Source organism: Hemitrygon akajei, chromosome 11 (genome assembly GCF_048418815.1).
Source record: "Hemitrygon akajei chromosome 11, sHemAka1.3, whole genome shotgun sequence".
Lineage (NCBI taxonomy): Eukaryota > Metazoa > Chordata > Chondrichthyes > Myliobatiformes > Dasyatidae > Hemitrygon > Hemitrygon akajei.
The window spans coordinates 38,705,363-38,730,802 of record NC_133134.1 but is presented as its reverse complement, the minus strand read 5'-3'; the positions used below and the strand labels follow the sequence as shown (position 1 = coordinate 38,730,802).

The window sequence follows — 25,440 nt, the reverse complement described above, 5'->3', positions numbered from 1 at the left end:
TTTAAATTTCCTGCATTTACAACTTGTTCTAACTTTTTTCTTGTCCTCATCTTCTACTCCACTAGTCTCAAATTCAATAGATCTTACTCCATTTTCAACCTCCTCCAATGGGTTTGCTCCCAATAGCCTCTTCCTCCTTTCAGTAGTGAATATTCCTTTCATGAAACTAGTCATCTCTTCCATTTCCACCTACAGGTCCGGGAGAAGAGTTTTAAAAAAAAGAGTGCTTCATGGGGCTCAGCACATTAGCGACGGACCAATCAATTCACAATTCATTAGCAGGAGCAAATAAAAGTACAGTCGGCCTTCCTCATCCGCGGGGGATTGGTTCCGAGACCCCCCCACACACAGATACAAAATACGCGGATGCTCCCTTATTTAACCTGACTCAGTGCAGTGGTCTTCAGGACCCAGCGGAACCCCGCGTGGACATTAGGACCTGGCAGCGCAGCTCTGAATCCGCAGTGTTTCTGTTCATGAAAATAATCACGATCACGATTGAAAATAAGGTGGAAGTGATAAAGCGATCAGAAAGAGGTGAAATGCCATCAGTCATTGGAAAAGCGTTAGGCTACAGTCGGTCAATGAATGGAACAATTTTAATGGAGCATGTGAAAGGCCCTGCCCCGATAAAAGCTACATTACTAAGCAACGCAGTGGTTTAATTATTGAAATACGTATGTTTCTTAAGTGATTTATATGCATAGAAAGGTAAAATATGTACTATATACTAAGAAAAACGTCTGACTAACTGACGTTAAATAATTCCAGGTGTACCTGTTCCGACTTCAAATCCGACTTAAAGACAGACTCAGGAATGGAATTCATTCATAACTTGGGGACTGCCTGTACCTTCAAGTCATTTCTAGATAACTTATAATACCTAATACAATGTAAATACTGTGTAAATAGCTGTTATACTGTATTGTTTAGGGAATAATGACAAGAAAAAATAGTCTGTACATGCTCAAACAACCAGTGCTGGAGAGAGAACTTCTGGGTTTTCCCGATCCGCAGTTGGTGGAATCCATAGATGCGGAATCCGCGGATAAGGAGGGCCGACTGTATAGCAAGGCCAAGCAGAGTAGCTATTGTGTGAGTGGACCAGTGTAGGAATGGGAACTTGAGGCATTGGCCATTGTGGTTCCTGGTGACCACATCTGCAGCCAAGTGTTGACTGCTCGAGGAATTTCAGCTTCAAACACTGCAGCACATCAGGGAGGGGGAGAGTTACCTGGATTCTCTGTTTCAGGAGGTAGTCACACTCCCTTTTTATTAGCTGCCTGAAAATCAGTCTGTGGTTAGGGACAAGAGAGTGTGACTGTGAGTGAGGTGGTTAGTGGGATCCAAGAGACTGCTGGAAGAGCCTTTGCCCTGGAGTTCCATGAGGCGGCGCGGCATGGCAGCAGCGGCCTTTCAGACCTGGTGTTACTTTAATTTAATTTTCTATTTTAAGTCTGATACACAATTGTCGATTAGGGCACATGGATAACAGAGCAGTTATCTACCATCGCCAGATACTACTACAATACAGAGATCACCCAAAAACAAACCTTCACAAAGATCTGCTAGTTGAATTACGTGACGTTGGCTTGCTGAGGGGAACGGGCCTACATTCCTCGGACTCGCCTGATGCTGGTAGCCGGAGATGGAGACATCAAAAGCGATGTGCGAGGAAGCAGAAGCGAGGCAAACGGGCAGGGTCTGTGCCAGGCTAAAAGCAAACCCTAGCCGGCCAGCTCTCCCGTCCATTCTGCTCTCCAATGTCCGCTCCCCGGGCAATAAAATGGACTACATCCGACTCCAACGTAATGCTCGGCGGGAGTACAGAGTTTGCTCCGCATATGTCTTCACAGAGACATGGCTCACTAATGGGATTTCAGATGCTGCCATCCAGCTAGACGGGCTAGCCTTGTTTCGAGCAGGCAGGGATGCAGCTCTCTCCGGTAAGACTCACAGTGGTGGTGTGTGTATTTACATCAACACGGAATGGTGTAAGAACTCTGTACTGGTTTCCAGACACTGCTCATCACTAGTGGAGTTTGTGACTGTTAGATGCAGACCATTTTATTTGCCACGGGAATTCACCTCTGTCCTGATATTCGGTGTCTACATTCCCCCAAGCGCTAATACTAAGGAGGCGCTCTGTGAATTGTACGGGGCTATTAGCGAACTGCAGAACGCACACCCTGATGGTCTGTTTATTGTCGCCGGTGATTTTTACCACGCGAACCTTAAGTCAGTGCTCCCCAAATTCCATCAGTATATGGACTTTGCAACGAGGGGGGAAGAACGTGTTGGACCTGGTTTACTCAAACATCCCAGACGCGTACCGGGCAGAGCCCCGCCCCCACCTTGGTTACTCAGACCACATCTCTGTTATGCTAATCCCAGCATACGTCTAGACCGCTTGTCAGGCGCTCCAGACCAGTTCAGATGCAGGTGAAAACCTGGTCAGTGGGAGCCATCTCTGCTCTTCAAGACTGCTTTGAGCACACTGATTGGCACATGTTCAGGGAGGCTGCAACCGATGGCGACTCTACCAACTTGGAGTACACAGCATCAGTGACCAGCTACATCAGCAAGTGCATTGACGATGTTACTCTGTCCAAGACCATAACTATACCCGCTAACCAGAAGCCATGGATGACCGCAGAGGTGCGTGCGCAGCTGAGGTCCCGCAACTCCGCCTTCAGAGCAGGTGACAAGGCAGCTCTAACACCAGCAAGAGCCAAACTGTCCCGAGCCATCAGAAGGGCAAAGCGTGCACACGCCCAGCTAATCCACAGCCACTTCCAGGACAGCGGTGACACGCGGCGCATGTGGAAGGGCATCCAGGACATCACCAATTACAGGACAACATCACCTGACTGTGCAGGTGATGCCTCCCTCCCAGATGTGCTGAATAACTTCTACGCCCGGTTTGAGGCGGAAAATGACGTGGCGGCGAGAAGTCCACCCCTCCTACAAATGACCAGGTGCTGTGTCTCACTGTGGCTGATGTGAGAAGAACCCTGTGCAGGGTCAACCCATGGAAGGCTGCTGGACCAGACAACATCACTGGTAGAGTGCTCAGAGGATGTGCAGACCAGCTAACAGATGTTCTCACTGACTTCTTCAACATGTCCCTGAGCAGCGCCACCATTCCAACGTGCTTCAAGGCTGCCACCATCGTCCCTGTGCCGAAAAAGTCTTCAGTGTCCTGCCTAAATGACTACCGTCCCATTGCACTTACATCCATCATCATGAAGTGTTTCGAGAGGCTCGTCATGAAGCATATCAAGACCCTGCTGCCCCCCTCACTGGACTCCCTGCAGTTTGCGTACCGTCCCAACCGCTCAACAGATGACGCCATTGTCACCACTCCCCACCTGACCCTAACCCACCTGGACAAAAAGGACACATATGTTCGGATGCTGTTCATAGACTTCAGTTCAGCATTCACCACAATCATCCCTCAGAAGCTGATTGGAAAGCTGAGCCTACTGGGCCTGAACACCTCCCTCTGCAACTGGATACTAGACTTCCTGACTGGGAGACCTCAGTCAGTCCGGATCGGGAGCAGCATCTCCAACACCATCACACTGAGCATGGGGACTCCCTAGGGCTGCGTGCTAAGTCCACTGCTGTTCACTCTGCTAACCCACGACTGTGCTGCATCACACAGCTCAAACCATATCATCAAGTTCGCCAATGACACGACCGTGGTGGGTCTCATCAGCAAGAACGACGAGTCAGCTTACAGAGAGGAGATGCAGTGACTAATGGACTGGTGCAGAGCCAACAACCTGTCTCTTAATGTGAACAGAACAAAAGAGATGGTTGTTGACTTCAGGAGGGCACGGACCGACCACTCCCCGCTGAACATCAATGGCTCCTGGTAGAGATCGTAAAAAGCACCAAATTTCTTGGTGTTCACCTGATGAAGAATCTCACCTGGTGCCTCAACACCGCCTCCAAAGCAAAGAAAGCCCAGCAACATCTCTACTTTTTGCTAAGGCTGAGGGAAGTCCATCTCCCACCCCCCATCCTCATCACATTCTACAGGGGTTGTATTGAGAGCATCCTGAGCAGCTGCATCGCTGCCTGGTTTGGAAATTGCACATCTCGAATCACAAGACCCTGCAGCGGATAGTGAGGTCAACTGAGAAGATCATCGGGGTCTCTCTTCCCGCCATTACGGGCATTTACACTACACGCTGCATCCACAAAGCAAACAGCATTATGAAGGACCCCATGCACCCCTCATACAATCTCTTCTCCCTCCTGCTGTCTGGGAAAAGGCTCCGAAGCATTCGGGCTCTCACAACCAGACTATGTAACAGTTTCTTCCCCCAAGCTATCAGACTCCTCAATACCCGAAGCCTAGACTGACACCTTGCCCTATTGTCCTGTTTATTATTTATTGTAATGCCTGCACTGTTTTTGTGCACTTTATGCAGTCCTGCGTAGGTCTAGTGTAGCTTTCTCTGTGTTGTTTTTTTTAAACATAGTTCAGTCTAGTTTTTGTACTGTGTCATGTAACACCACAGTCCTGAAAAACATTGTCTCATTTTTACTATGTACTGTACCAGCAGTTATGGTCAAAATGACAATAAAAGTGACTTGACTTGATTTGAGTTTGTCCAACAGGTCTGAGATTCTTGCCCTATGTGGATGAGAGTGGGGGCTGTTGGAAAGATGAGCAACCTAACTGTGGCACGATAGTTCAGGGAGCCATTCAAGAGGATGGAGAGAAATGTAGTGGTTATTGGGGATAGTATAGTCAGGGGAATAGACTAGAGTCCTCTGTCATGAGGACAGAGTGTCCCGAAGGCTGTGTTGCCTGCCTGGTGATCTGCAGAGGAATTTGCAGTGGGAGGGGGAAAGATCCAGTTGTTGTGGTCCATGTGGGTACCAACGACATAGGCAGAATGAGGAAAGAGGTTCTGCTGAGTGAATTACAGCAGCTAGGGACTAAACTGAAAAGCAGGACCAGAAAGGTGGTAATCTCTGGATTACTACCTGAGCCATGTGCAAACTGGCATAGGGACAAGACTAGAGAGTTAAATGCGTGATTCAAGGTTTGCTGTGGGAGAAGTGGGTTTGAATTCATTGGAAATTGACAGCACTATTGGGGAAGGAGGGAGCTGTTCCAATGGGATGGGCTCCACCTGAACTGTGATGAGACTTGGATCCATGCAAATGACATAACTAGGGCTGTGGATAGGGCTTTAAACTAAATAGTGGGGGGAGGGGTTCAAATAGATTGGAGAAGTATGGATAAAGTAAAAGAGTAAAGTATGGATAAAGATAAAGTACAAGCAAAAGATAAAAAAGAGAAAAGTAAGAGTGGAGTAAAGAAAAGTCAAGTGCAAAAGAGAAAAAGATTACAAGATTTTTAAAGCACAATGAGTGTCAAGGCTCTTTATTTGAATGGCTGTAGTATTCAGACAAGGTCAGTAAACTTGTGGCACAAATCAGTACAATTTAGTGGCCATTACAGAAACATGGTTGCAGGCTGGAGAGGGTTAGGAATTAAATATCCAAGGATATCAGGTAATACAGAAGATTAGGCAGGAAGGTAGGGTAGCACTCTTAATTAAAGATTTAAAGATGAGATCAGTGCAATAGTGTGAGACGATATAAGATCTAAGGAGCAGAATGTTGAATCCATTTGTGTGGAGATTAAAAATAGTAAAACGGGGGGGGGGGGGGGGGGGGGGAATCACCGGTGGGAGTTATCGACTACCAAATAATAACATTACAGTGGCACAGGCAATGAACAGAGAAATATCTGAGGCATGTAAGAATGGAACAGCAGATATCATGAAAGACTTTAAGACTTTAACTTGCACATAAATTGGATGAATCAAGTTGGTCCAGGCAATCTTGAGGACTTCATAGAATGCAACTGTGATGGCTTTCTTGAAGAGGATGTTACTGAACCTACAAGGGAACGTGCTATCTTAGATCTGGTCCTGTGCAATGAAACAGGTAAAATTAGTGATCTTGTAGTTAGGAACCCTCTTAGAAAGAGTGATTACAGTATGATTGAGTTTCTCATACAAATGGAGGTTGCAATAGTTTGATCTAAAACCAGTGTATTATGCCTAAACAATGGAGACTACAAAAGTGATGAGGGAGGATTTGGCTAGTGCAGACTGAGAACACAAGCTATATGGTGGGAAGTTGAGAACAGTGGAAGACTTTCAAAGAGATTTTTCACTGTGCTCAACAAAAGTACATTCTAGTTAAAAGCAAGGGCAGTAAGGGTGGGATAACTAAGGAAATAAAAGAAAGCATCAAACTAAAAGCTCATACGTACAAAGTCGCCAAGAGTATTGGGAAATTGGAAGATTGGGAAAACTTTAAAAAGCAACAAAGAACAACTAAGCAAGCAATAAAGGAAGGGAAGATAGATTATGAAAATAAACTAGTACAAAATATAAAAATTGAGAATAAAAGCTTTTATAATTATATAAAGCAGAAAAGGGTGGCTAAAGTGAACAAAGGTCCCTTGAGGACGGGAAGGGGGAAACTGATATTGGGAAATGAGGGAATGGCAGAGGCTTTGAATGTCTATTTTGTGTTGGTCTTCACAGCGGTGTCTAACATGTCAAATGGAGATGTTATGGATGCAATGGGAGGTGGGGGCTAAATATAATTGATGGGTCTGAAAATAGATAAGTCTCCTGGTCCTGATGGAATGCATCCCAGGGTACTGAAAGAAATGGCTTTGATGAACAGTAGAGGCTTTGATGATAATTTACCAAAATTCTCTGGATGCTGAGCAGCTCCCAGCAGATTGGAAGACGGCAAGTGTCATGCCACTGCCCAAAAAAGGATGTAGGCAAAAGGCAGGTAACTATAGGCCAGCTAGTTTAACGTCTGTAGTTGGGAAAATACCTGAAGCTATCATTAAAGAATAAATAGCGAAGCACCTAGAAAGAAATGGATCATCAGGCAGACACAGCATGGATTCAGCAAAGACAGTTCCTATTTGACAAACTTACCAGAGTTCTTTGAGGATATAATGAGCACAGTGGATAGAGGGGAACAAATAGACATTACTAACTTTGATTTCCAGAAGGCGCTCAATAAAGAGCTGCATAAAAGACATAGATAAAATAAGGATGCATAGAGTTGGGGGTGATGTATTAGCATGGATAGAGGATTGCTTAATTAATATAAAGCAGAAAGTTGGGAAACATGGGTATTACTCTGGTTGGCAATCAGTGGTGAGCAGTGTGCTGCAGGGGTCAGTGCTGGGCCCATAACTTTTCATGATATACATTAATGATCTGGAAGAGGGGACCGAGTATAGTGTATCCAAGTTTGCTAATGTGACTAAATTGAGTGGAAAAGCAAATTGTGCAGAAGATATGGAGAGTCTGCAGAGAGATAGGTTAAGTGAGTGGGCAAGAGTCTGGCAAATGGAGTACAATGTTGGTAAATGTGAGGTCATCCACTTTGGAAGAAAAAATGGAAGAGGAGATTATTATTTAAATAGTAAAAAAATGCAGCAAGTTGCTGTGCAGAGGGACTTGGGAGTCCTTGTGCATGCATCAGAAAAAACTGGTTTGAGGTGCAGCAGGCTGTCCAAAAGGCAAATGGAATGTTGGCCTTCATTGCTAGAGGGATTGAATTTAAGGGCAGGGAGGTTATGCTGCAACTGTACAAGTTGCAGACTGCATACTGTATACTGCACCTATAGTATTGCATGCAGTTCTGATCTCCTTATTTGAGAAAGGATATACTGGCTTTGGAGGCTGTGCAGAGGAGGTTCACCAGGTTGATTCCAGAGATGAGGGGGTTAAACTACAAGGGGAGATTGAATAGCCTGGGGCTGTACTTGCTGGAATTCAAAAGAATGGGAGGATATCTTGTAGAAACATAAAATTATGAAAGGCATAGATAAGACAGAGGCAGGAAAGTTGTTTCCACTGGTAGGTGAGACTAGAACTAGGGAACATAGCCTCAAGATTTGGCGGGGGGGGGGGGGGGGGGAGGGGAGTAGATTTGGGACAGAAATGAGGAGGAACTGCTTTTCCTAAAGAGTGGTGAATCTGTGGAATTCTCTGCCCAATGAAGTAGTGGAGGCTACCTCAGTAAATATAAAAGCAAGGTGGATAGATTTTTGCATAGTAGGGGAATTAAAGGCTGTAGGGGAAAAAGTAGATACCTTCAAAGGTATTCCTTCTGTTCTCTACACTCTTCCTGTAACTTAACGCATACTTGTACTCAGCACTGATGAAGAAACACTGGCTTGAATCTGGCTATTTTTTTCTCTCCTACTTTTAATTCTGCTGAATGCTTCCAATATTTTCAGTTTCGAACCATATTCTTAAGTTGGTTTGTACGTTAAAAATGGCAAATTTGCTAAGACTTGTGAAAACTTCGCACTCAGGCAAAACGTGATGGATCTGTGATAAAAAGCACAAAATGCACTGCCAGAAGATCTAAAGGGTATTATTGTTTGTTTTGTGTTCCTGTCTTTAACGCCAGGGCTCTGAAGGGGGAAGGGAAAAAGCTCTCTTAAAAAAACTTAAACGTCTTTATTATTTTAAATTGGCTAACCAGTGAGTTGGTGGCACTCTAGGAGAAACTGCACGAAGTATAAACCCTGATGGCACTTGCTGTGGAGTGAATAAACTGGGAGGTGGAAGTGGCAGAAACTGAATTGAAAACAATGTAAACGAACTGGGTCAAACCATACAATTTGACCACAATAGCAGCCTTCTGATAAAAGGTTAAAACAAAAAGGGTTTTGCTGCAAACAAATCCTGACTGAATTTTTTAACACTTCATATTTAATTTTTGGATGAATAATCACAATACAGTATAAATTTAGTTAACCCTGTATATTTGGAACTCCATAACTACTTATAATGAAAACAGATGTGTAGTATTTCATTTATCCCAAGGCTAGACTACCAATACAAAAGATCACTCTTCCAAAGTTCAGAATTCTGAAGGTCTTGTTTTATTTTATTTTATTTAGACATATAGCACAAACTAACGGAGATGGGAGTAGACTCTCACATGGTGGATTGGATAGTGGACTACTTGACAGATAGACCTCAGTATGTGCGGTTGGGAGACCGTAGGTCTGACACAGTGGTCAGCAGCACAGGAGCGCCACAGGGAACCGTACTCTCTCCGGTCCTGTTCACCCTGTACACATCTGACTTCCAATATAACTCGGAGTCTTGCCATGTGCAGAAGTTCGCTGATGACACGGCCATAGTGGGGTGTGTCAGGAATGGACAGGAGGAGGAGTATAGGAAACTGATACAGGACTTTGTGATATGGTGCAACTCAAACTACCTGCGTCTCAATGTCACCAAGACCAAGGAGATGGTGGTGGACTTTAGGAGATCTAGGCCTCATATGGAGCCAGTGATCATTAATGGAGAATGTGTGGAGCAGGTTAAGACCTACAAGTATCTGGGAGTACAGTTGGACGAGAAGCTAGACTGGACTGCCAACACAGATGCCTTGTGCAGGAAGGCACAGAGTCGACTGTACTTCCTTAGAAGGTTGGCGTCATTCAATGTCTGCAGTGAGATGCTGAAGATGTTCTATAGGTCAGTTGTTGAGAGCGCCCTCTTCTTTGTGGTGGCGTGTTGGGGAGGAAGCATTAAGAAGAAGGACGCCTCACGTCTTAATAAGCTGATAAGGAAGGCGGGCTCTGTCGTGGGCAAAGTACTGGAGAGTTTAACATCGGTAGCTGAGCGAAGGGCGCTGAGTAGGCTACGGTCAATTATGGAAAACCCTGAACATCCTCTACATAGCACCATCCAGAGACAGAGAAGCAGTTTCAGCGACAGGTTACTGTCGATGCAATGCTCCTCAGACAGGATGAAGAGGTCAATACTCCCCAATGCCATTAGGCTTTACAATTCAACTGCCAGGACTTAAGAACTTTTTTTAAAGCTATTATTAATGCTTTTTGAGTTAGTGATTTAGATGCATATCATATTATTACTGAGTTAAGTATTGTATGTAATGAGTTTTTGCTACAACAAGTGTATGGGACATTGGAAAAAATGTTGAATTTCCCCATGGAAATAAAGTATCTATCTATCTATCTATAGCGTGGAACAGGCCCTCCAGGCCCAATGAGCTGCACCACCCAGCAACCCACCGATTTAACCTACCCAATTGTCACAGGACCAATTAACCTACCAACTGGTACTTTTTTTGGAACTGGAGAAAATTCAGAGTTTTCAAAACCTGCACATTTCATGTCCTGAAATAGCTGTACAGTGATGCACACTTTAAAATCTCTAGAATGTAGTTACCGTAAGTTATTTAGCCACAGTACTGGGAAAAAGAAATAATTGAAGTTGGGTTTAATCATAAAGTATGCACCATGCTAGGTCAGCAGCTTGCCCCATTGATGTGGGTCTCACACTGTAGAGGACGCTATCAACAGTAAATGGGCAAGGATCACAAATAACACTACCCTTCACTGTTCTGAAGCTGGACAGCAAATGCCATGAACAAATTGCTTTGCTTTCATTTGCATGTCCACCCCACATAAAAGCAGGAATTCACATTTAACTTTCCACATTAGTTCTTAAGATTCTTGAGATTTTTTTTAAAAACAGAACTTTACAATTGGGTACAAGAAAGCAATCCCAGAAAAACATACAGTACAGGGAAATAACTTGCATACTTGTGTTTGCAACATCAATTTCATTATACACATAGGGCTTATTTAAAGACTTAAGAGACACAAGAAATTGCAGATGCCAGAACGTGGTGCAAAAAAAAATCACACTGCTGGAGGAACTCAGCGGGACAGGGAGCATCTGTGGAGGGAAGGTGGTCTGTTTCAGGTCGAGACCTGGTATTAGGATGTAATAAAGCAATGAGGGGGAGGGGGAGGCTGGGTCTAGAAGACAATAGGTGGAATGCGGTGCAGAGGGAGATATTGGGTGGCTGGAGCCAAGTAGGGGATGTTGAGGGTAGAATCAGATACAGTGGCTAATGGTTGATAGGTAGAGACAGATGAAATGGGGGGGGGGGGGGCGAACAGGAAAAAGAAAAAGAGTGGGAGGGCCAGTTGGAGCTATGTGAGGGGTGAAGGGTGGAAGTAGAGACAGAGACTGAAAAGTGATAAGTTGAAACAAGAGGCTGCTGATACTGGAATCTTGTAAGGATAAGGAAGAGATGAAGGGCAGATGAAACCATTTCACAGAAACCAAGAGAGAGGAATGAAGACAGAAAGAAGAAATATTAGATTTATTTGTCACACGTACACTGAAACATAGTGAAATGTGCTGCTGGCATCAACCACCAACACAATCCGAGGATTGTGCTGGGGGCAGTCTGCAATTGTTGCCACAACACCAGCACCAACACAGCATGCCCATAAGTTATTAACCCTAACAATTTGTTTTTGGAATGTGGCAGGAAACCACAACACCCAGAGGAAACCAAAGCAGTCATTAGGACAACATACAAACTCCTTACAAACAGCAACAGGAATTGAACCCCATTCGATGATTGTTGCCATTAACTGCTATGCTACTGTGCAAAAGTAATGATTTAGCGTTATTTGTCACATGTACATCAATGTTTAACATAGGGTAAAATGTGTCATTTTGCATTGAAGATATGTCAAGGTAGCATGTCCTTGACTCATATGCCGTTGGAATACAGGAGGAAACCAGAGTACCCAGAGGAATCTCACACGTTCACAGAAAGAACATACAAGTTCATTTCAAGTAGTGGTGGGATTTGAATCCCGATCTTACAGTTGACGCTGTAAAATGTTACAGTTACTGCTGCACTACTGTGCTGTCACAAGGAATGTGGGTTACCCAATGTTCATACCAATGGGTTGTAAAGCATCTAAGTAAAAGATGAAGTGCTCTTCTGCTAGCTTGCTTTGGAAAAGGAAGCGAAGGAAGCTGAAATGGGAAGGGGGCTTGCAAACAAGAGGTCAGGGTGGACAGTGCAAACACAATGTAGGGGTGCCGCAAAATCGACACCCAGACTGACACAGAGGAGACAAAGTTGAAGGAGGTGCATGTGAATCTTTGTTTAACCTAAAAAGGCTGCTTAGATCTCTGGATGGTTGCGAGGGAGTTGGTTTACAGACAATTGTTGCATCTCCTACAGTTGCAGGAATGAGTGGGGGATTAGGAAAGTTGGGTGTGTGAGCAAACCAGGGAGTCATGGGGAAAGTGGTCCCTGCAGAAAGCAGAAAGAGGCGGGGAGGGCAAGATGTGGCTGGTAGTCGGATCCCATTGCAGTTGACAAAAACGATGAAGGATGAAATGAACAGGCTGGTAGGGTGAAAGGCCAGGAGTGAGGGAACGTAATCTTTGTGCATTTGGGGTTGTATAAAGTAGGAAGTAGTAAGAAGACAGGGAAATGGAGGAAATGCAGGCAAAGGTTCTAACAGCCATAATAGAGGGGAAGTCACATTTCCTGAACAAAGAGGGCATTTCAGATGTCATGTGGTGGAAAGGCTCATGTTAAAAATAAAATGTGGTAAGAAACAGAAACTGAGCGGAAAAGGAAGGAGTCCTTACAATGGACAGGGCGGGAGGAGGTGCAATTAAGGTAGCTGTGAGAGTCAGTGGGCTTGTAGCAAATGTCAGTCAATAGTTGATAAGATTATCACCTAGACATCCATGGTGATAATTGGAATTTGTCAAAATGGTGAGACTATGAGAGATATCTTGGATGTAGGTGGGAGGGGACAGGACATGGGAAGATAGGATAGTGTCAAGGTGAGGATACAAATTGAGTAGGGCAAGAGCAGACAGAACCAATTGACCTAACTAGGACAGTCCTGCTTGTGGATCTTGGTTGTGAACAGTACAGAGTCTGGGCACTATCAAGTTGGAGGCTGTAAAGGGGGCAATATCCTGATGTGATAAGATAATGCCTTCCTTAATCAATCTTTAGATGAATTCACTACTCCATATCATCACAGTAATGCTCATTACAATAGGATTATGAAATCCTAAGGACTTTCTACAAGGGCACAATTGAGAGCATCCTGGCTACATCACTACCTGGTATGGGAATTGTAATTCCCTCAATTACAGGACTCTGCAGAGAATGGTGTGGACACCCAGCTCATCTGTAGATGTGAACTTCCCACTATTCAGGGCATTTACAGAGACAGGTGTGTAAAAAGGGCCCAAAGGATCATTGGGGACCCAAGTCACACCAACAACAAACTGTTCCAGCTGCTACCATCTGGGAAATGGTACCGCAACATTAAAGCCAGGACCAACAGGCTCCGGGACAGCTTCTTCCACCAGGCCATCAGACTGATTAATACACGCTGATACAATTGTATTTCTATGCTATATTTACTACCCTGTTGTACATTTATTACAAACTACTATAAATTGAACACTGCACATTTAGATAGAGACATAATGTAAAGATTTTTGCTCTTCAGGTATGTGAAGGATGCAATAAGTCAATTCAATTAAATGATTAAGCTTTTTTAAAAATTTGCTTTAAAAGATCTAAAATAACAAAATTACAATGGTTTCAATTTGAGATTGGAGAGCGAGGCTGAGAGCATGATAACAAAAAGAGAAAAGGGAATGACATGCTGTTCTGAGCCATTGGGTGGACAGAAAGCAGCATGTCGAACTGATGGCTGATTTTCAATCGAAAGCAGTAAACCCCAGACATTTTATCTAACCAAAGACGGTTCTTCACTACATCACTTTCACTGAATATCTGCCTTCCACTGTTTTTTTTTTTAAAAACACCCATTGATAGAACTGAAGCTTACTTCTGGCTGTCAAGGTCAAGTCCACTGTCTTTACTCACATATCAGTTTCAGAATTTGATGGTAGATAGATGCGGGGTACTACGGAGATACAGTCCATCTTCCAAGGCAACAAGGTAGAATGCAGGGGAATAAAGTACATGCAGAAAACAAGGTATATTTTATATACCTCAGCAGAGTCCTAAAGAAGGGGACTGTTTATTTCCACAGATGCTGCCTGGCCTGCTGAGTTCCTCCAGCATTTTGTGTGTGTTCCTTTGGATTCCCAGCATCTGCAAACTTTCTCATTTTCATATTTTATATATAACATTTTCATTGAAAATTTGAGTGCCATTCACATTAGAGGAGGAGGAAAGATGGTGCCAGCAGATTTTGCTGATCCAGGCGACTTCTTCCAGTTCATCCACGAAACAACTTGTTCTTATATTTCTTATGTCTTTCCTTTCTTTTCAAAGTGGTTGGGTATCAGAGTCGGTGAGCTACAGATCAAATTACAGTTCTTGGCAGGCAGTGGGTTCCCAGACCGATCGAGAGTATGCGGCCTAGGAAATCTCCAGGAAAGTCCTGGAAGACGTATGCCCTTGGGAGTAGCCCCATGGATGACCCAGTTTTGCCGAATGAAGTGTAGTGGGAGACTGAAACGTTGAGATAGTAGGCGATGTGTTTGTTAATCGCCAGCTGCTGTCAGAAGAAGATCCCTCACACTCTCTCTCTCTCTCTCTCTCTCTCGATGGAGAGTGAGAGCCTGTTGGCCCTTCAGATAGGAGGGCTTGGAGAAGCGACACTGTAGGTTATAACATGGGAGCAACGGGCTCCTGGTCTTCACTCTTGCTGCAGGAGCAATTTCTCTTTCCCTACCTGGAGAGAGAGAGAGCCTGTCTGAGATACTGAAGTGCTGGGTTATGGATTATAGTTTTGATGGACTCTGGATAAAGGTCTCTTTGGAGGCTTTTGCTTTTATGGTGGGATGGTCGGGGGGAGGGAGGAGCTGGTCGGTACTTCTGCTGGCAGGAGTGGGGGGAGGTGTTGACACTTTTGCTGCTGCTGCTGCTTCTGCAAAGGGTGGGGGGAGGGAGGGTTTCAGGGCTTCCACGTTCCATCATTCATTCTATGAGGTCACTTGTTTCATAGATGTCTATGAAGAGTATGAATTTCTGGCTGTATACCGTATACCGGATTGGATAGTGGACTACTTGACAGATAGACCTCAGTATGTGCGGTTGGGAGACTGTAGGTCTGACACAGTGGTCAGCAGCACAGGAGCGCCACAGGGAACCGTACTCTCTCCGGTCCTGTTCACCCTGTACACATCTGACTTCCAATATAACTCGGAGTCCTGCCATGTGCAGAAGTTCGCTGATGACACGGCCATAGTGGGGTGTGTCAGGAATGGACAGGAGGAGGAGTATAGGAAACTGATACAGGACTTTGTGATATGGTGCAACTCAAACTACCTGCGTCTCAATGTCACCAAGACCAAGGAGATGGTGGTGGACTTTAGGAGATCTAGGCCTCATATGGAGCCAGTGATCATTAATGGAGAATGTGTGGAGCAGGTTAAGACCTACAAGTATCTGGGAGTACAGTTGGACGAGAAGCTAGACTGGACTGCCAACACAGATGCCTTGTGCAGGAAGGCACAGAGTCGACTGTACTTCCTTAGAAGGTTGGCGTCATTCAATGTCTGCAGTGAGATGCTGAAGATGTTCTATAGGTCAGTTGTTGAGAGCGCCCTCTTCTTTGTGGTGGCGTGTTGGGGAGGAAGCATTAAGAAGAAGGACGCCTCACGTCTTAATAAGCTGATAAGGAAGGCGGGCTCTGTCGTGGGCAAAGTACTGGAGAGTTTAACATCGGTAGCTGAGTGAAGGGCGCTGAGTAGGCTACGGTCAATTATGGAAAACCCTGAACATCCTCTACATAGCACCATCCAGAGACAGAGAAGCAGTTTCAGCGACAGGTTACTGTCGATGCAATGCTCCTCAGACAGGATGAAGAGGTCAATACTCCCCAATGCCATTAGGCTTTACAATTCAACTGCCAGGACTTAAGAACTTTTTTTAAAGCTATTATTAATGCTTTTTGAGTTAGTGATTTAGATGCATATCATATTATTACTGAGTTAAGTATTGTATGTAATGAGTTTTTGCTACAACAAGTGTATGGGACATTGGAAAAAATGTTGAATTTCCCCATGGGGATGAATAAAGTATCTATCTATCTATCTATACATTCTCTGATATTAAAGGAACCCAAATCTAAATCATATCACTAACACCAGCCACTTCCCAGCAGCCAATTGTGAACTCGCCCCCCCCCCATGTTGTGACCCATCTGTAAGGTGCCAAGACCTCAGCTGACACTCAAATTCTCCTGTCCTTGTTTACTTCTTCAGTTTTAACCCTAAGCCCAAGACACACAACCTTCTGAGGCAGCGATGGAAAACTGCACACTTTAACAGACAAGGCCATTAATACTTCACATAATGTTCTGTGCCTAATATGCAATAGAATTTCTAGAAAGGCTGCCCACATAAAAATGTATTGCCATCCCATATCTTGTTGGTTTAGAATTTGAGGTGCACAATAATTTTTTCGTTTCAGTTTTTTGTTTGACATAATCCTAAAACTGTGCCATTACCTTTATTAGCAACAATGCAAATAATCTGAGTACAGGAAAATATTCAATTATTTTTACCCTCGAACCCTGCACCATGGCGTCATGGTCATAGCTAGAGGTTTTTGGATTTCTACAAATATTACTAAATGAAACAAACTTTCATGTGTTAAGACTCATATAAAACATTCAAAAAAGGAAGTTAGCAGTGTTGTGGTGTCTATAAGTAGCTTGAACAGAAACCTCATCATACTGACAAATCTGCAGTTAAATTTAAATTTCTTCCAGCTACCTATCTTACTGAAAACTTAAGCAATGAACCAAAAGACCATGGTATATGAAACTCACTATGCAAGGTCTGAAAATGTGCATCAACCTGTTCAGAGTAACACCCTTTTGCAAATATCAACTGATCATTATCTACCATATGCAGAATTGCTGCTTCCAAACAATGAAGTCAGCACTTTCACGAAAACTGGAAAATAAGCCTGCCCCTACAAGCAGCAGAATGAAATTTTTCCCTTTCCACAAATACTTCTAAAGGTCTGGAATCCTTGTATAGCTGTTCAAAGTCGTTGATTAACATGTGCATAAGCACCAACTAAAGTGGAAACGCAAACACGAGAAAATCTGCAGATGCTGGAAATTCAAGCAACACACACACACACACAAACTAAAGTGAAAACTTGTTTTGCAATATCAAAGCCTTACAACAAGATGTTTTATGCCCTTTCAACTTCAACTAGTTATAAAGCCCTTTCTCCCAAGCTAGCCATGTAAACATTTCTGACTGCATGTCCAATACTGCCCCTGCACTTCAGCTGAGGTCCTTAAATGACCAAAACAAACCAATACAACTTTGGAATCCAATGTCTGTAAAAGTAAGAGAGTTCTTATTCTGGTGGCTGGTGGGTATGCTTGATGTGACTATTAGAGTGGAATTTTCAACTCGTAGAAATCGGTTTTAAAGGATTTTTTGTTGATTTTTTTCCATCAAATGAACAATGACATTTGTGAGAGGAAAGAAAACTGGTGTAATGAAACAGTTTCTAATGTTTTTGTTAAATGGCAGTAATGGGATCTTATTTGAGAACTCAGTAGACTGTGATGGGCTATAAAGTTCATAAGATCACTGGTTAATTTTTAAGGTGTTCAACGACACCCCATTCTGTTCTAGGCCAAAAGTTATTGTGGCTGCTTCACTATGTCACAGATCTCTTAAAAATGCATTTTAAAATATGATTTTCCTTGTCCACTTATTTCACTTCCATCTTATTTCCCACCTTTGCCTTTACTTTTAGCTCATTTCTAAATCAAAATAATACTGGAAATCTGAATTTACTATGAAAATACTTAGAATTCTCTCCATCTGTGAGAAGACAAATGCCTTCATCTCATTGAACTTTAATGCTGTTTCTCCTTCCACTGAGATCTCAAACAAGATCAATATGCCTTTCACTGCCTTCATTTTTTTTAAAAAACAGTGGAAACACCAGTTTTCTTTCCTCTTACAAATATCACTGTTCATTTGAGAAAAAAAATTCAAACAATCCTTTAAAACCCATGTTCATGAGTTGAAAGTTCCACTAATGTAGTCATGTCAAACATAACCACCAGCTTAAATTCAGTATTTCCTCTTATCAAGCAGAATGGTATAAAAGTTTCATGCAATTAAGGACATGTTCATCCACTCCATCCAAGTTATTGTTTATGCTACAACACAAAGACCATGAAAGAATAAATTCCAAAAACAGTCTGAAAATGATCCCTTAAGTCACCAAAACTTGCAGCTTATTACATTGAACACAAACTCTTCCCATATATCTGTGTCTTAATAAAATTGCACAAAACAGGCCAAATGTCCAAAGTGAGGAACCAAATTTACACTTTCGTAGTTAGTCAAAAATTATTGAGTTTATTTATTTAGTGATACTGCACGGTACAGGCCCTTCGAGCCACACCACTCAGCAACCCCCAATTTAAGCCTAGCCTAATCATGGGACAATTTACACTAACTAATTAACCTATTAACCATATTAATTGAAAACCCACACATTCCATGGGAAGGACATACAGAGACACCTTACAGAGGATGTTGGAATTGAACTCTGACGCCTCAAGCTGTAACGGCGTCCCAATAACTGCTAAGCTACTGCAGCACTCTTTAAATTAATTTAAATCTGGTTGAAACATTTTTAGCATAATAAATAATCAGAGGATCATGGACCACTTTTATAAAGAATCTCGTTGATTTACCAGTAGATAGGGCCCTGAGAAAACTCAAAAAGACATACATGATGATAGCCTCATCGGAGAAAAAAAGCAAAGTGTTTTCCATGCATCCTACCTGATGGTGCCAGTGGGTGATGGGATAGGGCTGACCAAGTCAATGTTTGGATCAGGAATGTTAATCTTGAGCGGTGAGATCTGTGGGCAGAACGGACGGATAGGAGATACTGGCTGTTCTTCTTTGACCTCTTCTTTGCTATAAAGCGATGTAAAAGTAATCTTTATCACAGTGCTGGGGAAGCGAAACATACACCTACAAAGAAAAGGTAATACAAGGTCACTACAAAAAGGACAGATACTATAAAAATGCAGTAATAACATTAATGTAGCACATCAACCTATTAATGCTTCTTGCATAAGTAAGATGCAAATGACAGTATCCATTCAAAAGAGCAGCCTAGCAATTTGCTCTTCCAGAGTTGCGTGAACAAAGTGACTAGGACTATCTAAGTACACATACTATGGGCACAGTATTTCATTCTTTTGCACATCTGTCACATTCTTACAATTTCGCCAAGATCTATCTAAAAACATATTAATCTATCTTCCCTCCCTATGCATTACAATTAAATAATAATGTGTGGACATTTACCATTTATAACTTAGATTTCCAGATTTTAACGTTATTGTTTTTACAACTACAGTTGCAAGTAAGTTTGTGAACCCTTTGCAATTACCTGTTTCTTGCATTAATTACACATAAAATACGATTTGATCTTCATCCAAGTCACAATTATGGAGAAACATAATCTGCCTAAACTAATAACACACACAACTCTTGTATTTTTCATGTCTTTATTGAACACATTGTTTAATCATTCACAGTCCAGGTTGAAAACAGTGTGTGAACCCTTATATTTAGTAATTGATAGATCCTCCTTCAGCAGCAATAACCTCCACCAAACATTTCCTCTAGCTGCTATCAGACTTGCACAACAGCAAGAATGTACTTTAGACCATTCCTCCATTCAAAACTGTTTCAGGTCATCGACATTTCTGTGATACCTTACATGATAAACCCTCTTCAGGTCATGCTACAGCATCTCAATGGTTTTAGGTCTGGACTCTGACCTGGCCATACCAAAACACGAATTTTCTTCTTTTTTTTTTAATCATTCCATTGTTGATTTTCTCTTGTGTTTTGGATCATTGTCTTGTGCTTCATCTAACTTCTAATAAGCTTCAGGCGATGTACCACTACCCTGACATTCTCTTGTAAAATGTCTTGATATAATTTTGAATTCATTGTTCCCTCAACGATTGCAAGTTGTCCAGGTCCTGAGGCAGCAAAGAAGCCCCAAATTATGATGCTCCTTCCACCATGTTTCACAGATGGGATGAGGTTTTGGTGTTGGTGTGCAGTGCCCTTTTTCCTCCAAATGTACCAGTGTGCATTTCTGCCAAAATGTTAACTTTTGTCTCATCTGTCCACAGAACATTATCCCAGAAATGTTGTGGAACATCCAGGTGATGTGGCTCAAAGACTGGTGCGGGAGAAGTGGGTTTTGCTTCTTGGGACACTGGCACCAGTACTGGGACAGGAGAGAACTGTTCCGGAGGGACGGGCTTCACCTGAACCGGGCTGGGGTTAGTGTCCTGGCGAATCATATAACTAGGGCTGCAAAGAGGTCTTTAAACTAACTAGTGGGGGGGAGTATTCTAGAGAGCAAATAAATAAAAAGACAATGGAGAAGGTAATGGATGTAGGTAAAAGTGGAGGAATAAAAAGAGTGCGTCAGGAGGGGAAAGAATATACGGAGATAAGCGTAAAGTTGTACAAAAGGAATAGGTAGGAAATAAGTGTCAAACATATTTGAAAGTCCTTTATTTGAATGCACATAGTATTAGGAATAAAATTGATGAGTTGACGGTACAAATAATTACATATGGTTATTATATTGTGGCAATTACGGAAACATGGCTGCAGGGTGACCAGGACTGGGAATTAAACATACAAGGGTATTCGACAATTAGGAGAGACAGGCAAGAAGGAAAAGGAGGTGGGATGGCTATGTTAATAAAGCAAGAAATCACTGCAATAAAGCAAAATGATATTGGCTCAAAGGATCAGGATAACGAAACAATTTGGGTAGAAATAAGAAATAGTAAAGGGAAAAAAGCAGTGGTGGGAGTAGTCTATAGGCCTCCAAACAGCTGTAACTCAGTTGGTCGGAGCATAAATCAGGAAATAGTTGGGGCTTGTAATAAGGGAACAGCTATAATTATGGGGGATTTTAACTTTCATATTGACTGGACTAATCAAGTCGGACACAGCAGCCTTGAAGAAGAGTTTATTGAGTGTATTCGGGATGGGTTCCTTGAACAATACATTACTGAGCCGACAAGGGGGCAAGCAGTCTTAGATCTGGTCCTGTGTAATGAGACAGGACTAATAAAAAATGTCCTAGTAAAGGATCCCCTTGGAATGAGTGACCATAACATGGTCGAATTCCATATTCAATCAGAGGATGAGAGGGTTGGATCTCAAACAAGCGTACTGAGCTTAAATAAAGGAGACTATGATGGTATGAGAGCGGAATTGCTTAAGATGGATTGGGAAAATAGATTAAAGGGTAGATCGGTACTTGATCAGTGGTGTATATTTAAGGAGTTATTTTACAACTATCAAGAAAAATATATTCCACTGAAGAAAAAAGGGTGTAAAAGAAAAAATAGCTATCCGTGGCTAAGTAAAGAATTAAAGCAAAGTATACGACTAAAAAGAAAGTTATATAAGGTAGCTAAATCTAGTGGGAAGATTGAAGATCGAGAAGCTTTTAAAGATCAGCAGCAAATAACAAAAAGATTGATTAAGAAGGGGAAGATAGATTATGAAAGTAAATTGGCAAAAAACATAAAAGCAGATAGTAAGAGTTTTTATAGTTACATAAAAAGAAAAAGGGTGGCTAAAGTAAATGTTGGTCCCTTAGAAGATGAGACTGGGAAATTAATGGTAGGGGACATGGAGATGGCGGAAACGCTGAACAAATATTTTGTATCAGTTTTTACAGTAGAGGACACTCAAAATATCCCAACACTGGATAAACAGGGGGCTCTAGGGGGAGAGAAGCTAACTACGATTCAAATCACCAAGGAAATGGTACTTGATAAATTAATGGGACTGAAGGTGGATAAATCCCCTGGACCGGATGGCTTGCATCCTAGGGTCTTAAGGGAAGTGGCGGTCAGGATTGTGGATGCATTAGTGATAATTTTTCAAAACTCGCTGGACTCGGCAATGGTCCTGGCAGATTGGAAAAATGCTAATGTAACTCCTTTATTTAAAAAGGGCAACAGACAGAAGGCTGGGAATTATAGGCCAGTTAGCCTAACATCTGTGGTTGGCAAAATGTTGGAATCGATAATTAAGGAAACAGTAACAGGGCATTTGGATAAACATAGCTTAATAGGACAAAGTCAGCATGGCTTTACAAAAGGGAAGTCATGTTTAACAAATTTGTTTGAGTTCTTTGAGGACATAACATATAGGGTAGATAAAGGGGAACCAGTGGATGTGGTGTATCTGGACTTCCAAAAGGCATTTGACAAGGGTGGAGGATTAGCTTTCTAACAGAAAACAGAGAGTTGGGATAAATGGTTTATTCTCAGACTGGCAGTTGGTGACTAGTGGTGTTCCGCAGGGGTCGGTGTTGGGACCCCAACTCTTTACAATCTATATTAATGATTTGGAGAAAGGGACTAAGTGCAACGTATCGAAGTTTGCTGATGACACAAAGATGGGAGGGAGTGTAATGAGTGCGGAGGACACTGAAACCCTGCAGGGGGACATAGATAGGCTGAGTGATTGGGCAGACATTTGGCAGATGAAATATAATACTGACAAGTGTGAGGTCTTGCACTTTGGCAGGAAAAATAATAGAGCAAGTTATTATCTAAATGGAGAGAAACTGGAAAGTGCTTCTGTGCAAAGGGATCTGGGGGTCCTGGTGCAGGAAACACAAAAAGTTAGTATGCAAGTGCAGCAGGTGGTCAAGAAGGCCAATGTAATGCTGGCTTTTATTGCTAGGGGGATGGAGTATAAGAACAGGGAGGTCTTACTGCAGTTGTACCGGGTATTGGTGAGACCACACCTGGAGTACTACGTGCAGTTCTGGTGTCCATATTTAAGAAAGGACATACTGGCTCTCGAGGCAGTGCAGAGAAGGTTCACTAGGTTAATTCCGGGGATGGGTGGGTTGATGTATGATGAGAGGTTGAGTAGATTGGGACTCTACTCATTGGAGTTCCGAAGAATGAGAAGCGATCTTATTGAAACATATAAGATTGTGAAGGGGCTTGATCGGGTGGATGCGGGGAGAATGTTCCCAATGATGGGTGAAACTAGGACTAGGGGGCATAATCTTAAAATAAGGGGATGCCGTTCCAGGACTCAGATGCGGAGAAATTTCTTCACTCAGAGGGTAGTGGGGCTGTGGAATTTACTGCCCCAGAGAGCTGTGGAAGCTACTACACTCAATAAATTCAAAACGGAGATAGACATTTTCCTGGATAAAAATGGCATTAGGGGATATGGTGAGCGAGCAGGTAAGTGGACATGAGACTACGTTTAGATCAGCCATGTGATCTCCTGGACCAGTTTTCGATAGCCTGGATGGGTCGGAGAGAAATTTTCCAGATTTTTTCTCCTCAATTGGCAACTCGGTTTTTTTCCCCCCGGGTGATCACATGGGTTTGGGTGGGATGAATAATAAAATAAAATGGGCGGCATGGTGCCCTGTTGGTTGGCACTGTTGCCTTGTGGGATTCGGTGAAAACTAGAGTTAAGATTGGATCAGCCATGATCTTGTTGAATGGCGGAGCAAGCTTGAGGGGCCAATTGGCCTACTCCTGCTCCTATCTCTTATGTTCTTATGTGATCTTTTGCAAGCCTGAGACATACAGCAATTTCTTTTTTTGAGGGCAGTGGTTTTCTCTGTGGTGTCTTTCCATGAACACTATTCCTGTTCAGTGATTTTCTTATAGTCCACAAAAGAACAGAGACTTTAGCAAGTTTCTGCAGGTCTTTTGTTGTTACCCTTGGTTCTTTTTCACTTCCTTCAGCATTCACATTGTGCTCTCAGCATGAACTTTGCAGGACGGCCCACTCCTAGGAAGAGTAGCAACAGCATTGAACTTCTTCCATTTGTAGACAATCTCCCTTACTGTGGACTGATGCACACGCAAGTCTTCAAAAATGCTTTGCAGCCTTTTCCAGTTTGATGCATCTCTACAATCCTCCTCCTAAGGTCCTCTGAAAGTTGTTTTGATTGAGGCATGGTGCACTGACAGATCTTTCTTGAGAAAAGCAGGCTCTGTCAGAAACTTAACACTGTGTCTTTTTTTTAAATTTAGGGCAGGGCACCTCTACAACCCAACCTCTTCTCATTAACTAGAACACCTGACTCCAAATAGCTTTGGTAGAAGGCATTACCCCAGAGGTTCATATACTTTTTTGAACCTAAACTGTGATTGTTTAAATGGTGTATTCAGTATTGATGAGAAGTAGTGCAATTGTTTGTGTGTTATTAGTTTAGGCAGATAATCGTGTCTATTATTGTGACAGATGAAGATCAGACTACATTTTAAAAGTAATTAATGCAGAAAATCAGGTAATTGCAAAGGGTTCACAAACTTTTTCTTGCAACTGTATATAGCAGTTAAAGCACAACAAGTGTGCAGTGAGTAAACAGGAAAGAAATGTGACCTTGATTACCAGCAGATGTTGAGCTCTGGATTTTGTGCCACAGAATTTAAAATGTGTGTGCAATAAATGAGAATGTAATATGTTCACTTCAAGCCTTAAACAGCTGGTCACTTTTAATAATCAATACCTACACCAGGTCTCACCTAGACATCTTTCCCTCTCCTCCAGTTGCTGGGATCTCTCTCTACCTGACCCCTTTCTCCCTCTCAGTGATCTCCCTTCAGACACATGCCTGCAATTGGGACAATTCACCTGCAAATCTGTTTGTGTCAATCATTGTATCCAGAGCTCCCTGTGCAACCTCTACATCAGTAAGACTCAATGGAGACTGGGAAACCTCTTTGTTGAGCACTGTCACTCCATCCACCACAAAGGGCAGGATTTCCCGGTAGCCACCCATTTCAATTTGACTTCCCATTCTGTCATGTCAGTCCGTGGCCTCTCCTACTGCCATAGTGAGACCACACACAGGTTGGAGGGAGCAACAGTTCATATTCCATCTGGGTAGCCTCCAGTCAGTCGGCACGCACATTTAACTCTCTAACCTCTCGTAATTTCTCCCCTCTTTCCATTTCCAGTTCTGATTCCTCTCTCACCCATTGTCTTCTCCTCATCTGCCCATCAACCTCCCCCTAGTGCAGGAGTTCCTAAACTTTTTTTTTAGAATTCCATGGACCAATTAGAATGATGCTGTGAATGATGCCCAGTTTGGGAACCCTTGCTCTAGTGTCTCTCCTCCTCCTTTTTCTTCCATGGTCCACCGTTCTGTCTTATCAGATCCTATCTTCCTCAGCCCTTTACCTCTCTTCCACTTATCACCTCCTAATTTCTTACTTCTTCCCCCTTCACCCACCTTCCCCATCAGCTGGATTCATCTATCAGTCACCAGCTTGTACTACTTCCTCTTCCATCAACATCTTACCCTAGATTCTGCCCCTTCCTTTCTAGTCCTGATGAAGGGTCTCAGCCCGAAACATCGACTGTGTATTCCGCTCCATAGATGCTGCTTGCTTTGCTGAGTTCTTTCAGCATTTTGTGCATTGATCAATATTTCCAATATATGTAAAATATCTTGTGT

At 42.8% G+C, this 25,440-nt stretch overlaps 1 protein-coding gene across 2 annotated transcripts in view; it reads right to left on the bottom strand.

Moving 5' to 3' along the window:
• The window catches only part of foxk1 (forkhead box K1), a 143,390-nt gene that overhangs the window by 60,453 nt on the left and 57,497 nt on the right, over positions 1-25,440 (bottom strand). For both annotated transcript variants that reach the window (XR_012100758.1, XM_073060653.1), the window contains exon 2: positions 18,717-18,911. Coding sequence is in view for 1 of the 2 variants with exons in the window: in XM_073060653.1 (XP_072916754.1) it covers positions 18,717-18,911 (195 nt within the window). In the remaining variant the exon portion in view is untranslated. The remainder of the gene's footprint in view (positions 1-18,716; positions 18,912-25,440) is intronic.